The sequence below is a fragment of the Hyaena hyaena genome, unplaced genomic scaffold (assembly GCF_003009895.1).
Source record: "Hyaena hyaena isolate Hyena2069 unplaced genomic scaffold, ASM300989v1 scaffold_12, whole genome shotgun sequence".
NCBI classification, from domain to species: Eukaryota; Metazoa; Chordata; class Mammalia; order Carnivora; family Hyaenidae; genus Hyaena; species Hyaena hyaena.
Window position 1 is genome coordinate 4,821,170 of NW_024080644.1, and position 16,272 is coordinate 4,837,441.

General features: G+C 43.6%; 2 protein-coding genes across 2 annotated transcripts; both read right to left on the minus strand.

Annotated features, from left to right (window-relative positions):
* Positions 1-726: 726 nt before the first annotated feature.
* LOC120248251 (histone H2A-beta, sperm-like) lies at positions 727-1,290 on the minus strand. The gene has a single exon (XM_039256552.1). It carries the CDS (start codon positions 1,198-1,200, stop codon positions 844-846), a length of 357 nt encoding a protein of 118 aa, XP_039112483.1. The 5' UTR covers positions 1,201-1,290; the 3' UTR covers positions 727-843.
* A 13,368-nt stretch (positions 1,291-14,658) lies between these two features.
* On the minus strand, positions 14,659-15,198 carry LOC120248343 (huntingtin-interacting protein M). Its single transcript, XM_039256663.1, has one exon. It carries the CDS (start codon positions 15,109-15,111, stop codon positions 14,773-14,775), a length of 339 nt encoding a protein of 112 aa, XP_039112594.1. The 5' UTR covers positions 15,112-15,198; the 3' UTR covers positions 14,659-14,772.
* Positions 15,199-16,272: the final 1,074 nt, after the last annotated feature.

Below are 16,272 nucleotides of genomic sequence, written 5' to 3' on the forward strand. Positions count from 1 at the left end.
TCCCTCTCCCACATGCTCTCTCTCAAAATAGATAAACATTAAAAATTATTTAAAAAGGAACTTCTAGGATTGCATGCCTTAGGCCAGACAGTACCTTTCATAGTACTATATGGTTTACCAGTGCCCACAAGAGAGGGCAGAAGGATATTCTCCACAGATACCACAGCACTAGCCAATAATCCCTACCTCAAGTCCTTTTTTGGAATGAGGTGGGGTCCAAGGGAATCAAATCAACCTGAGCATAGTTCCTCTTGCAGGCACCTCTTCATGGTTTCCCCGTCACTCAGTCTTCAGGTGACGCCCCTGTCCCATTAAGTTCATGTCAGCTGCTATGCCGCCCTGTCCACCCACCCCCACTGCCCATCACACCTCCTGACTTCTACACGTTCCCGTCCCCAATAAAGCCTTTGGCACCTCAGTCGTGGTCTTCAGCCCCCGTCCTCGCTCTGGGAATTCAACATGTCTGGGAGGGCCACCCCCACTCCGCCAACCTCCTGGCCTCACAGGCCTGGACTCGCCCAGAGCCAATGAGAAAGTCTCTTCCCCACAAGCAGCTACTCCCTCAGGGCCACTCCCCACAGTGTCCCCAGAGAAACTGCCCCCTGAAACGCCCGAGTCCAGCATCCCACACCGACTGCCCCATCTTCCCTCCCCTCCCCCTGGGAGATCTCCTCCCGGATGTCAGACAGACACCTCCAACGCAGAATGACAGAAACAGGCCAGTCGGAAGCATGGCACTGGATTCAGATCCTTTAATTGCATGTGCTGACAGAAGGCCAGGCCTCCCTCATCTACGGGCGGCTTTGGAGTCTAGAGGAGGGGGCTGGCTCGGGGACCCAGGCCTCAGCACTTCTTAACTTGGGGCGTCTGACGGACCGGAGAGGAGGCGGTCCACTCAAGGAGGCGGCTGAGGTGCTGGTTTCTGTCCAGTGCCCTCTGCAGGTGTTCTGGGGTGATGCGCATCTTGTGGTTACTGAGAGCCTCGTTGCCCGCCAGATCCAGGATGTTGGCCGTCAGGTACTGGAGAACGCCAGCCAGGAAGACCGGTGTGGATGGGCTCAGGTGTTGGGTGGAGCAACTCTCTCGAAGAAGCCGCTCCACTTGGCTGACTGGGAACTGCAGCTCGGTTCTCCTGGAGCGGAAGAGAACGCACTTCCGACGTCTGTAAGAGTAGCGGCGGCCTCGCCTCCCAGACATCATGTTCTTCGCTGGGTTCTGTCCTGCTGGCCTGGGTGGTCAGGACACTAGTGCCTTCTCCAACCAAGTGTGCCCCTCACCAGTCAGGGAGCTGCCTATATGCCGGCTCAGACATTGTGATGTCAGTGGTGTCACCACGCCCTGTTCAGGACTGGCCTAGAAACATCTATGACAGCAACCTGGTCTCCCCATTGACTCGACCCTCTTTATGAGGGAACTCTTTCTACTTGCCTTCACCGGTCTAGTACAGACAAGAAGATGAACGTTTTAATGGATATACTGTCCTGTCTTTAGGACATCCCGCTCCAGGTTATCTCGTCCTAGCCTTGCACTGTCTTCTAGCTCTTGTACAGCCCTTTATAAATCACTGGTCACTGACACACATACTGAATGCTTTGTCCAGTAGAGGTCCAAAATAAAACGTATTTTGCCCCCAGTTACCCATTTAAATATTATCAATATTTCTATGTTCTTCGGATTCTCTTTTGGATTGGTTACAGTATCTGCCAATTCCTCATGAGTTAAGGCTCTTAACACATTTGCATTTTATATCGATATAAAGGTCATAATGTGAGTCTTTGACTTTGAAAATATCTTCTGTTTTGGAGGTCATAGTGATATGCCCGGGGATTCACCTGTCAGAGCCCGCTGAAAATTCAAAGACACAGAAGTATACCTCATTCTCCGTTAATAACTCTCCGGAGTATCTCATTTCTTCTAGGTGAGTCCAAAGCACCAATAGCACTTTGTTGATATATTCTAATTTTTAATAATTTTAATTACTTCTCTAACTCTGTGTTTGTTACATTTTTGTTCATACAGCCAATAAGTTATTTTCATTGCTAACAAAAATGATTGGGGGAGGGTGCCTGGGTGGCTCAGTCACTTAAGCATCCGACTCTTGATTTTGCTTCAAGTCATGAGCTCACAGTTCATGGGCTCAAGCCCCATGTCCGGCTTCACTCTAGCAGTATGGAGCCTGCTTGGGACTCTCTCTCTCAATCTCTCAATCTCTCTCTCTCTCTCTCTCTCTCTCTGCCCCTCCCTTGCTCTCTCACTAGCTCTCTCCCTCTCAAAATAAACATTTTTTTTTTTAATGGTCGAGACTTTGGTTTTAGGATCTGACCATCTAGAAATCTCTCAAAACGGATCCACAGAGATCCAGTCTCTCATGGGTGAAAGACAAAAGAGAATCTCACTTTCCAGTCTTTGTTCAAATAAACTAAATATTTCATACTTTGAGGGGAGAGCAGCTTTTTAATATCTAGACTGATGACATTTTTCTGTGTCATACTTGACATATGGCTGAAATTATAGGATTGAAGCTATAAACTCTATTTGTCTGGGCCCATATGTCGCTGTGTCTATAATACAGAAAGGTCTTCACCTCTGATTGTGTGAGTGTACAATGTTTTCCTACCTCTGGATGATACTAACAGATTATAAAATCTCTTAAATTACTGGAGCTCTGTTCTTAAATGGCATTTCTAGATAAATAATTGCTTATATAGAGTATTTCCAAATTTCCTTGAAAATAACAAAACTGAACTATGATACTTTAAATGAGCTGGATTTAAGCAATATATAGTCTCCCAGAAACTAAATCACAACTATTTTAAGAAATCAACTTCACTTAATTTAAGTAAATCTTTGGCAAACAGGACTAGTTAAACAGTTTGGATTTAATGAAAACAATTAAGTCCTTTCTCTTTTATCAGTGTTACCTATAGCACAAATATGCATTTATCTACTACTCAGGTATGTTTTTCCTAAACTTATAAACTTTTACTGATCACATAAACTGGTGTTAATGTACCTTATGTTTAAGATTATGAAATATATAAATTTATAGTTAACCAAGTTGAATCAATGGTTTGGCAAATTTTGTTTCTACAAAGCAATAAGGTTTCAGAATCAACTTGAAGATAATTTTCAAGATTTCTAGATAATGTATAACTTCGGACTGACAGTGTTAGCTAATGGGCATTCAATAGATGCCTAATTTTTTTAATGTTTATTTATTTACTTTGAGAGACCTAGTGAGTGGGGGAGGAGCAGAGAGAGGGACACAGAGAGTCCCAAGTAGGCTCCATGGAGCCCTATGCAGGGCTCAGATTAATGAACTGTGAAATCATGACTTGAACCAAAACCAAGAGTTGGATGCTTAATTGAATAAGCCAGTCAGGTGTCCCATAGATGCCTAGATAATTTTTAAGACAGGACGTTGAAATATGATGAGTATAATTCAAGTATATATGTTTTTGCTTCTTATTTGCATATGCTACAAAGAGGTTATATTGTTGAGCCTGCTTATGACCATGGTCATTTCTGCCACATTGAGAAGTTGTATAAGGGAAGTGTGTGTCTGAGTAAATCTGGGATAAGTGTGTTCATGAAATCTGCTAAATCCACTAACACAAAAGAAATTCACAAATATTTACCCTGTAGTTTTCACTATAAAATACAAGTGATTTTGCTTAAAACTTATAATTAATATACATGAGTGAGAGAGTCCACTAGGAGTTTCAAGATAATGTGGGGTTTTTTGTTTCTTTGACTGATTAAAACAATGTTTCTGCTGTGGAGTAAAATGGTATGTTGGCTCAGAATGTAACAGAGAAGTTTGAAATACAAAACCTGAATGCACACAGAAAGCTACAGAAGGTTTGTAAAAAGAGAATCTGAAAAGGAACAAAACTATTTTTCCCCAAATCTGGTTCAGTTCTAGTAAGTTTTCTCACAAGATTTTTAAAGACCTCCTGGATGGACACTTCAGAATCAAATATTAATGTTGGAAGACCTAGCCTCAGCATTCAGGCAACAAAATAAAGTAAAAGGCATCCAAATTGGCAAAGAAGTCAAACCTTCACTCCTCGCAGATGACATGATACTCTACATGGAAAACCCAAAAGATTCCACCAAAAAACTGCTCGACCTGATATAGGAATTCAGCAAAGTTGCAGGATGTAAAAAATCAATGTATAGAAACAGGTTGCATTTCTATACACCAATAATGAGGTAGCAGGAAGAGAAATAAGGAATTGATTCCATTTATAACTGCTCCAAAGACCATAAGATACTTAGGAATAAGCCTAATCAAAGAGGTAAAAGCTCTATACACTGAAAACTATAGAAAGCTTATGAGAGAAACTGAAGACACAAAGAAATGGAGTAACAACTGTTAAAATGTTGAACTACCCAAAGCAATCTACATATTCAATGTAATCCTTAGCAAAATAACACCACATTCTGGGGCTCCTAGGTGGCTCAGTCAGTTAAGCATCTGACTTTGGTTCAGGTCATGAACTCAGATCAGGAGTTCAAGCCCCAAGTCAGGCTCTGTGCTGAAGCTCAGAGCCTGGAGCCTGTTTCAGATTCTGTGTCTTCCTCACTCTCTGCCCCTCCCCTGCTGCACTCTGTCTGTCTCTGTCTCTCAAAAATAAATAAACTTTTAAAAAAGTTTTTAAGGGGCACCTGGGTGGCTCAGTTGGTTAAGCGTCCAACTTTGGCTCAGGTCATAATCTCGCAGTCCATTAGTTCAAGCCTCACGTCAGGCTCTGTGCTGACAGCTTAGAGACTGAATCCTGCTTCAGATTCTCCCTTTCTCTCTGCCCTTCCCCAACTTGTGCTCTGTCTCTGTCGCTCCCAAAAATAAGCAAACATTAAACATAATAAAAATTTTAACTAAAATAAAATACATTTAAAAAATAATACCAGCATTCTTCACAGAGCTAGAACAAACAATCCTAAAATTTATATGACAGAACCACAAAAGACACCAAATAGCCAAAGTAATGGTGAAAAAGAAAACCAAAGCCAGAGGCATCACAATCCCAGACTTTAAACTATATTACAAAGCTGTAGTCATCAAGACATTAGGGCACTGGCACAAAAACAGACATAGATCAATGGACTAGAATAGAGAATCCAGAAATGGACCCACAAATACATGGCCAACTAACCTTCGACAAAGCAGGAAAGACTATCCGACGGAAAAATGACAGTCTCTTTAGCAAATGGTGTTGGGAAAACTGGACAGAAACACGCAGAAGAATGAAACTGGACCACTTTCTTACACCAGACACAAAAATAAATTCAAAATGAATGAAGGACCTAAATGTGAGACAGAAAACCATCAAAATTACAGGAGAAAATAGGCTGCAACCTCTTTGACTTTGGGGGCAGCAATTTCTTATTCAATTGGTCTCCAGAGGTAAGGGAAATAAAAGCAAAAACGAACTACTGGGACTTCATCAAGATAAAAAAGCTTCTGCACACCAAAGGAAACAATAAAAAAACCTAAAAGGCCATCTATGGAATGGGAGAAGATATTTGCAAATGACATATCAGATAAAGGGTTAGTATCCAAAACTTATAAAGAACTTATCACATTCAACACCTAAAAAACAATCCAGTGAAGAAATGGGCAGAAGACATGAACAGACAGCTTTCCAAAGAAGACATCCAGATGGCTAACAGACACATGAAAAGATATTCAACATCACTCATCATCAGGGAAATACAAATCACAATCACAATGAGACACCACTTCACACCTGTCAGAATGGCTAAAATGAACAACTCAGGAAACAACAGAAGTTGGTGAGGGTCTGGAGAAAGGGGAACCCTTTTGCACTATTGGTGGGAATCCAAACCAGCGCAGACACTCTGGAAAACAGTATGGAGGTTCCTCAAAAAGTTAAAAAGAGAGGGGCGCCTGGGTGGCTTAGTCGGTTAAGCGTCCGACTTTCGCTTAGGTCATGATCTCGCGGTTCGTGGGTTCGAGCCCCGCGTCGGGCTCTGTGCTGACTGCCAGCTCAGAGCCTGGAGCCTGTTTCAGTCTGTGACTCCCTCTCTCTCTGACCCTCCCCTGCTCACGCTGTCTCTCTCTCTCTCTCCTAGAAATAAATAAAAAATATTAAAAAAAATAAAGTTAAAAATAGAACCCTATGAGCTAACAATTGCACTACTAGGAATTTATCTAAAGGATACAAAAATGCTGATTTCAAAGGGCACAGGCACCCCAATGGTTATGGCAGTGATTTCAACAATAGCCAAAGTATGAAAAGAGCCCAATGTCCATCAACTGATGAATGGATTAAGAAGATGTGGTATACATATACAATGGAATGCTACTCAGTGATGAAAAAGAATAAAATCTTGCCACTTGCATCAATGTGGATGGAACTAGAATATATTAGGGTAAGCAAAGTCAGTAAGAAAAAGACAAATATCATATAATTTCACTCATATGGAATTTAAGAAAGAAAACAGATGAACATAGGGGAAGGGAAGGAAAAATAAAATAAAATCAGAGACGGAGGAAAATCTTAAGAGACTCTTAAATACAGAGAACTGAAGGGGAAGTAAGTAGGAGGGTGGGTTAAATTGATGACAGGCATTAAGAACGGCACTTTTTGGGGCGAGCACTAGCTGTCATATGTAAGAGATGAATCACTGGGTTCTACTACTGAAGCCAAGACTATACTGTATGTTAACTAACGTCAGAATAAAAAAATACAAATAAATAACCACAAATACTATATTGAAGCAATCACCGAATTTAGTTTGTTCTTTGTGAAAAAGGCTAAGTTTTCTTAGAGTATTTGTCAGCTCTTTTTAAAGTTTGTTTGTTTATTTATTTATTTATTTATTTAGAGAGAGAGAGAGAGAGAGAACATGGGAGAGGAAGAGAGAGGGGGAGAAAAAGAATCCCAAGCAGACTCTACACTATCAGCACAGTCCCCACCACAGGGCTTGTAACTCATTAACTGTGAGATCATGACCTGAGCCAAAATCAAGAGCTGGATGCTTAACCAACTGAGTCACCCAGGCGCCCTAGCATTTGTCAGTTCTTACTAAGAGGCTGTAAAAGATTACCCTTCACCTGCATTAGCTTCCTAGGGTGGCTTCAAACAATGCACATTTATTCTCTTCTGGGTCATAAATCTGAAATCAGTCTCACCAGACTAAAATCAAGGTGTGAACAGGGCTGCATGACCTTTGAAAGCTCTAAGGCAGAATCCATTTCCTTGCCTTTTCCAGCTTCTAGAGCTGAATTCTTTCCATTTCTTTACTCGTGACTTCTTCCTCCATCTTCAAGGCCAGCCATACAGCATCTTGTTTCAGTTGTCACATTGTCTTTTGCTTGTGTATTCAAATTTCCTTCTGCTTCCCTCATATAAGGGCACTCTGATTTCTCGGGTTAACCACAATTATCCAGGATAATCTTCCCACCTCAATATCTGGAACTTAAATCTACAAAGTCCCATCCACAAGGCAGAAAGTAACACCTCCACATTCTAGGGATTAGGACTGAATATTTTAGAAAGCCTTATTTCACTCTACCATATTACTCAATACATAATCTGCCCAAGTAGCAGATTCCATATGTCACAAGAATATTTCTTTCTTCTGACTTCAACATGCCTTTTAGTATTCTCTTTAAACTAAAAGAAACAATAAAAGCTCTGCATATCTGAAGTTTTAAGGACTTTTCCACATTTACTTAAATGCTGTCTTGCCAATGAATTAGTAAATAGCCAAGCAACAACCATTCACGTTCTCAGGCTCTCATGATTTTACCATTAAGTATGCGAGTGTCTCAGCAACTTTTGATTTTAGCATTTCCAAATTACAATCTAAAATTTGAAAACTGAAATAAAATAATACTTCGCATTATCTTTTACACTGAAAACTGTCTTTGGTTTTAAACTGATTTCTCACAGGGCCCCCAGAAAGTCATAAAGATTTACTTTATTAAAAAAAAAAAAGAGAGAGAGAGAAGTACTAGAAATAATTGGATTTATTGGACATGTTACTATTGAGGAGTTGCACAGAAAATTCTCAAAACAAGTACTTGGACTTCTCTAGGTTAAATATTAATAGAGAAAATATTAATATGTGTTTCAAATCATATACATTGTATGGGAAGTCTCCACAGATTTGTCAATGGCCTCACTGTCCATGAGATGTTTCTAATTATCAGAGTCCTGGTGGAGCTTTCTCCAGTGATTTAGGCAACAAAACTACAGTATTATCAGCCATCATTTATTACTTTTAAATATTTAGCTGCAACCTTCCTAATAAAATTTCAATCTAGCATCTTCTAGGCCAGTGCTTTTCAACTGAGGAGTCACATCAAACCCACCTATTATAATGGTTACATTCTAACGTGTCAATTTTGCTAGGCTATGGCGTCGAGCCATTTGGCCAAATACAAGTCTAGACGTTGCTGTGAAGATACTTTTTAAAAGAGATTAACATCTACAATTAGTTGACTATATGAAAAGGAAATTACCATCATACAATCAGTTGAAAGTCTAAAGAACAAAAACTGAAGCTTCTTGGCAAAGAGTTTGGCCACAGTGTAACGCAGAAATCTGGCCAGAGTTCCCAGCCTGCTGGCCTACCTTACAGAATTAGGACTTGTTAGATCAGATAACCACGTGAACCAATCGTACGTATATGTACACACATGCAGATATATGGATATTTCCTAATGGTTTGGTTTTTTTCTGTAGAACGCTAATGCATTGAGGGGACTTCATTAAAATCCCTAAGGATCTATTCCATACTTTTTTTGAAAAAGGGCGGCATCATTATGCTTACAGACACTGAAACAAAAACTCTTTTTCTGCCTTATCTTGTTCTTTTACATATGACAGAAAAAGGTAATTTCACCAGTAGTTGCACTTTTATTGTTATGAATAACAATAAGACTTTACTTATGAAAATTTTCAACAAGTTGATCTCAGCCATAAGTATTTGTCTTCTGCAGTTTGTTATTGTGATTTACACTGATGCTTCCCTGAAGGCCCAATAAGCAACCGCAGCCCAGAGATTTTGCCTTCAACAAGTAAGGATGGTCTCAGAACCCCATAAAAAAGAATAGTAACTTAGACACCTCAAGAATAAACTCCTAAGCACAGGCTTCTGATGGCATCACATAATCACCTTTAAGACCATGTCAGTGGACATAGAATCTCAAAAGCACCTTATTTGAGGAGATGGGTTCGTGACACAACTATTACAATGTCCAGTGAAAGAAGACCTAGATTTGTAAAGTCCAGATAACTGAACCACGAAATCAGTCCTTGATCGTAACCCACCTGGCCTTTTCGAAATAAAACCCAAGTAAAAGTTCGTGGGGCTCGTGCTTACCCAGAGGTCCAACAAACCCTGACATCTCTGGATGGAAGAGACTAGCTTCTTTATCCCAGAGGAGAGCATTCAACACCTTCTATCTTGAGGCTCCTCTCTCAGGCTGTGGTAGCAGAGGAGCCTCAACAACAGGTACGAGAAGAGGACTGTCCTATTCGCTGTTCTACCCATTGGCCATGTGACATGTGGAGAGTTGAGTGTCATCTCAGGCCCTCAGCTGTAAAATGGACACCCTAAAAAATAATCCCTGTCCTCTGTGCCCCATTTGCCCACTGTCAGTACACACTTTGCTTAGGAAAAGCTGAGACTGGTAATTGTACACCTTGGGCAGACCTCTGAAACAATTTTGTCCAACCTCCTCATTTTATAGTTGTAGAAGCTGATGTGCCCCCAAGTAAACCACACCCGTGGGAGACCAGAACCTGACCTTCCTCCCTCTTCCGGCGCTACCCTGTCCTAATATGTCATGAAGGCTCTCTCCTCCACGGTCAAGTTGGTGAATTCCTTTCATCCCATGTGACAGAATCCAAGTGTCCCACACAACTGTACCTAACCTGCCTCCTTGCTGCAAACTGGTTTCCTTTAGATTTTGCTTAAACAGATGACGTTTAGAGAGATTTTCCCCACAGCGATTCTAAAACCCGAAATACCAATCTTCTGTTTCCATGAAGGACTCTGAAGTAGAAACACTAAGTGAAACATCAACTGCAGGTCCTATTCATATTCACTGCCTTTCTTAGATTTAAAACCATACCCCTTAAGGAATGAAATAAATTCACTCTTACAGGGCTATTCAAATGTGATTTAGGGACTGATGTAGATCATTAAATTATCTGTTACTGATCAGCTACAACAGTTTGGGAAATGGTCAGCATTTAGTGACCTTTATATCAAGCATGGGTTTTGCCATAACATTTGAGTGAAGTCTTCTTGTTGAACACAGTAATACTAGATCAGATGTTGCTGAACTCAAGTGAGGAGTCAAATACAAACTCCATTCTAGTCCTAGCAAAATATGACCACATATCATCAGTGGCACAATGAGTCTGAACAAGAGAAAATCCTGGCCCCACACCAAAGACAATTCTCAAGAGCAGTGTACTGTTCTCATTTGCTCAAGGAGAAAACTTTATCCTTCAGAAACCGGTTTTAGAATGAGGAGGATAATGAACTCAAGTAACTCTAAGAGTCAGGAAGGTACTGGAAATGAGTGAAGTGGGTCATACATGAGTTACAACAGTGAAGGGTGAACACTGTGGCCAACCAGAGAGGCCCAGCAGTCACGGGACAGCAGCCAGGCTTCTTAATGTGACAATACCCACGTCTGCCCAGACATTTTGAGTTCACCAGAGAAGCCAGTAACTGAGGTTGTTATGTTAAAAGTTCTTGATTTTGAATGTTGGCAGCCGATGAATTTTCCTTTAAATACATCATTGCAGGCCTAATGATCCCATCTGCTGCCTACATTATGTCTGAGGAACCACTTTATAAGTTGTTCTTTAGGGAAATGATTTACTGAAGTTCATAGATAGTCATTATTCTTGAATTCTACTTTGAGGCTCCAAGGGCCCTTTCTGAAGAGTCAGGCGATCTCCCTCTGGCCATATCCTATAGGATCTGTCAGATTCGGGGACTAAGGGAGCGTGGGCCTTTAAACATCTTGGTTCCCAAAGGTTGTTCTCAGTGGGAGCCAAGCCTAATGCCCTGGCCTCGTGCTCATGCCAAACCCAAGCCCAAATGACTTCTCAGGTTCCCCCCAGAGTCAACTCTCCGGCTCATCTCTTCTCACACATTTTGTTTTCTGCTGTGCTGACGTGTGTCTGACCCCAACCCACCCTGATATGCCTTTTGATCCCAGACCTGGTTTGGCAGCTACACACTCCCCAGCCCGTCTCTACTCTTTCTGGTTTTAGTTTTCCATTCCCAACAGGGCACTAGTCGTCAGTGGTGTTCTCTCTCCAGGGCCCAAGCTAGAACTGACCCTTCCTCATCACCCCCTACCCCCACCTCCCACTTTTTTTTAATGCACAAAGGGCCTAAACTTGGGTGGCTCATTCTTTGCCAAGGGCAGTGAGTCCCACTCTCCACCTGCTGCCTCTGGGTGGAGGACTCCTGTGCACATGTAGGAGGGGGATTTGGCAGGGGCTGCATTTACACCCATGCTGTGCTGGCCGTGGCCTCCATTTCTCCTGCGAAATCCCCAAGCACAGTTCTAAAGGGATGGCAGTAGTGCTCTGCCTGATTGTCCCATGCCCCTGTGACCACAGAGGGCTTGTCAACGTGACGTCACTGAAGCTCCACCCTGAAATTCCACCTTGGACACTGGATAGTCTGAGGGAGCCCAGGAAGCCTAGCTCCCTACAGGTATCACAGTGACCGTGAGTGAGGACTACTGCACGGACTGTAAGGTGACCACCTGACCTAGGTCTCCTAACCCGACATGGTTTATCCACCTACTCCCACATCTCTGGCCTTACTGTTTGTTTATTTTTGAGAGAGACAGACAGTGTGAGCAGGGTACAGGCACAGAAAATAGGAGACAGAATCTGAAGTAGGCTCCAGGCTCTGAGCTGTCAGCACAGAGCAGGATGTGTGGCTCAAACCCACAAACCATGAGATTACAACCTGAGCCAAATTTGGATGCTTAAGCACCAGAGCACCCCTTCTCTGGCCTTTAATGAATTCCTCAGCTGTGCCTTCTGGTGAAGTACCCAGGAGGCTATTTTGTGCTAAAACTAGCCACAGCCATGAGCCAAAATCCACTGCTTATGAAAATCAGACAGCTATTTAACCAACATATCAAGGTCTTAGCATAATGACTGCTTCCCTGGCTTCACCCACCCTGGAGACAGTCCCCGTTGGCCAAAGGACACTGGAGTATGAGAAACCACGCCCCCGACACAAAGACGCTCCACTTCCGGGATGGCGTGGCAACGTGGGTGCTGTCCTGTGACCAGGTGAAGGCGAATCCACGGGCAACTGCGGGGGAGACACCTGCTTGCTACTCAAACGAAGTCAGGAGTAACCGCTGAGCTTGGCGAAGGTGAAGAGGGCTTCCTGGCTCTCCATAATAAATCACAGCTGGGTGAGCTACACATCTTGACAGTGAGGTTTCTGTAAATATCTGGTTGGATGGCATCAGGGACCAAGAAAACTTTCTTGGATTTATACAAGCACATATTCCAATGAGCTAAAAACACAACCATGACACTATTATTGTCAGGACACTCCTGTGAAGTAGCAAAGGCTAAGCCAGCTCCACGCTTTAACAGATGGTGGAAGGAAGCAGAGAGAGGGTGGGTGAGTCCCCAGGCAGAGGGGAGCAGAGAGGAAACCAGGCTGAGGCCCATCTGGCTCCTGGGTGTGCCTCTGGCTTCTTCCTCTGCGTGGCACCCTTCTGTCTCTCCCCAAGGTTCAGCAGGCTGCGGTCTCACAGCCAGGGGCCCAGGCCCCCGGCCATCATGTGAGACCCAGGCCAGGGGCCCCTGGGGAAGCACGTGTAAGCATCTGGTCTACAGAAAGGGACAGACATGCAGCTATGCATGAGGGACGTACTCTGCGCAGGGCACTGTCTTATGCAGCAGTGGACAGGCACACCTTGACTTAATCTCTGCGAAAATCCAAAGACGGAGGAACTCTTATGGTCCCCATTTCACACACGACGGTGCTTTTCAGAGGGAACAGAGGAATGTCCCAGATCACATGGCCAGAAAGGGGTGAACTGGGATGGCCACCCCAGCTCCTCTGATCCCTCTGTCGAAGCTGCCTAGGCAACCTCTGAGCAGCCCTCTGTGACAGTCCAGGGGGCTGCAGTGGGGGGGGGAGGTGGGGCTGAGCACCTGATGAACAGGAGAAAATGTTAAATGTTGTCACAGGAAGGGGAAAGGCTGCCAGAACGCTTGATGTGACAACTATTTTTAACCTAAAACACCAAAAGAGTGTTTATAGGAATTGTACGTACTTGTGAGTCCACCACTTGGGACAGAACTTACACAGAACATACTTCTGCCTCCCCAAATAAGTCTTCAGCCCCTGCGAACTCTATGTTGCTCCATCAAGTATAGGATCACAGGTGGGTTAGCAGTTTCATTGAGAAGGAGATTATTACAGGTGTTTATTATGGGGTATATTTATAAATAAATCTATCAACAATAACCATTAAGAACTTCCAGGATGAGAGTGCCTGGGAGGCTCAGTCAGGCATCTGACTCTTGGTTTCGGCTCACGTCATGATCTCACAGCTGATGGGATTGAGCCCCACATTCGGCTCTGCACTGGTGGTAGGGAGCTTGCTTGGGATTCTCTCTCTCTCTCTCTCTCTCTCTCTCTCTCTCTCTCCCTCTCCCACATGCTCTCTCTCAAAATAGATAAACATTAAAAATTATTTAAAAAGGAACTTCTAGGATTGCATGCCTTAGGCCAGACAGTACCTTTCATAGTACTATATGGTTTACCAGTGCCCACAAGAGAGGGCAGAAGGATATTCTCCACAGATACCACAGCACTAGCCAATAATCCCTACCTCAAGTCCTTTTTTGGAATGAGGTGGGGTCCAAGGGAATCAAATCAACCTGAGCATAGTTCCTCTTGCGGGCACCTCTTCATGGTTTCCCCGTCACTCAGTCTTNTTAGGCCAGCTAGTACTACAGTACCTTTCATAGTACTATATGGTTTACCAGTGCCCACAAGAGAGGGCAGAAGGATATACTCCACAGATACCACAGCACTAGCCAATAATCCCTACCTCAAGTCGTTTTTTGGAATGAGGTGGGGTCCAAGGGAATCAAATCAACCTGAGCATAGTTCCTCTTACGTGCACCTCCTCATGGTTTCCCCGTCACTCAGTCTTCAGGTGACGCCCCTGTCCCATTAAGTTCATGTCAGCTGCTATGCCGCCCTGTCCACCCACCCCCGCTGCCCGTCACACCTCCTGACTTCTACACGTTCCCGTCCCCAATACAGCCTTTGGCACCTCAGTCGTGGTCTTCAGCCCCCGTCCTCGCTCTGGGAATTCAACATGCCTGGGAGGGCCACCCCCACTCCGCCAACCTCCTGGCCTCACAGGCCTGGACTCGCCCAGAGCCAATGAGAAAGTCTCTTCCCCACAAGCAGCTACTCCCTCAGGGCCACTCCCCACACTGTCCCCAGAGAAACCGCTCCCTGAAATGCCTGAGTCCAGCATCCCACACCGACCGCCCCATCCTCCCTCCCCTCCCCCTGGGAGATCTCCTCCCGGATGTCGGACAGACACCTCCAATGCAGAATGACAGAAACAGGCCAGTCAGAGGCATGGCACTTGATTTAACTCCTTTATTATATACTGATGACAGCAGCCAGGGATTCCTTAGCTATGAGATGCTTTGTCTAAGACTAAGGCTGTGAGGACTCGCTCCAGGCTCCAGGACCCAGGCTTTAGCCATTTCTCCTGGTTCCGCGCATCTCATCAAACAGAGTGAAGGCTGCATCCTTCAAGTGTTGGTGGGACTCTCTGCTATTGTCCACTGCTCTCTCATCTTGGGGAACAGTATGCATACTGCTGGTGCTGGCATCATTGCCTACCATCTCCAGGATGTAGTCAGTAAGGTGGTCAAGCATGGTAAGGAGGAAATCATTTGTGGATGAACTCGAGCCTCGGCTATGTTGATCCCCCGGCAGGAGGCGATCCACATAGCTCACAGGACACTGTAACATAGTTGTTATAAGATGGGCTGGAGACTGACAGGAGCTCTCCTGGATTTTTTCCCCCAACATGATGTTGGCTGGGTTTGGCTCCAATCAGCTCTGATTCTCCAGCTGGATTAGGCCTCTCAAGACACCAGCAGTCAACCCTCCACACTATATCCCTAGGCTCTCGACCCTCATTGGACAGGGAGCTGCCTTTGTGACTGTGATATCGCTGGTGCCCATTGTGTCATCAGACGTCAGCCTAGAAACGTTCAGGACAGGAATGTGGTCACCCTAATGACTGGAATTGATTTTGAGAGAACTGTAATTTTCTGCTTATTTTAACATTGTAAAGATAAATGTGTGTTTCAATGGAAAACTTTTCTTAGGACACCACTCCACATTATCTGATTCTAGCCTTCTATTGTCTCTATGGTCTTTTATAATCCTTTGTTATAGGTTAGTGATAAACATATAAAATATCTAGTAGAGATTACATGGACCCCCCCCATGATAAAATAAGACCAATTTTGCCTCAGTTTACACATTCACTTAAATGTTACTGATTACTATTCCTGCATCTAATCCTTGGATTCTCTATGAACCTGTTTTAACTTCTTCCCATTCCCTCATGTAACTAAACAGTATCTTTGAACACATGTTTATTTCATACCTGTATTAGTGTCTTGATTTTACACTGTTGGAAAAATATCCCTTGATCATTTTGGAAGTCATAATGAGATGTTTCTATGTCAGAATCAGGTAAACATCGTGGAGAAAGAAAAGTGTACCTCGGGTTTAGTTTAACCGCAGTTGTCTTCTTGGCACCAAGAGATGTTTCCTCTCATTTTTGTCTTTGTAATTTTCCTCTCCACTGTTTGTGTTTCTGCTTTCTTTTTGGTTCATTTACGGCTAATAACAGTTATAGACTGTTCCAGTGCAAAAGAGAGAAGTAGAAGGAATAGAGGAGTCTCTGATCCAAGCAATGTGGATCAAGGAGGCAAAACTACATAGGTTTCAAGGCCTGAGAACAATCTTTTGTGGCTTGAGCTTCCTCCCTCTGGTCCCATGACTTTACCTGCATCCATAGCTCTGCCCTCTAGGCCTCAGGCTCTGTCCTCAAAATCATCTGTCCTTTATTTTGAACGGAGCACATACTTAGAGCTGAGTAGTTTTGTCACCTTGTTTTCCTCTTGTCAAATTTTTAGTCCCATAGACTTCTTTTATTTCTTCATCTATCCTTTCAGT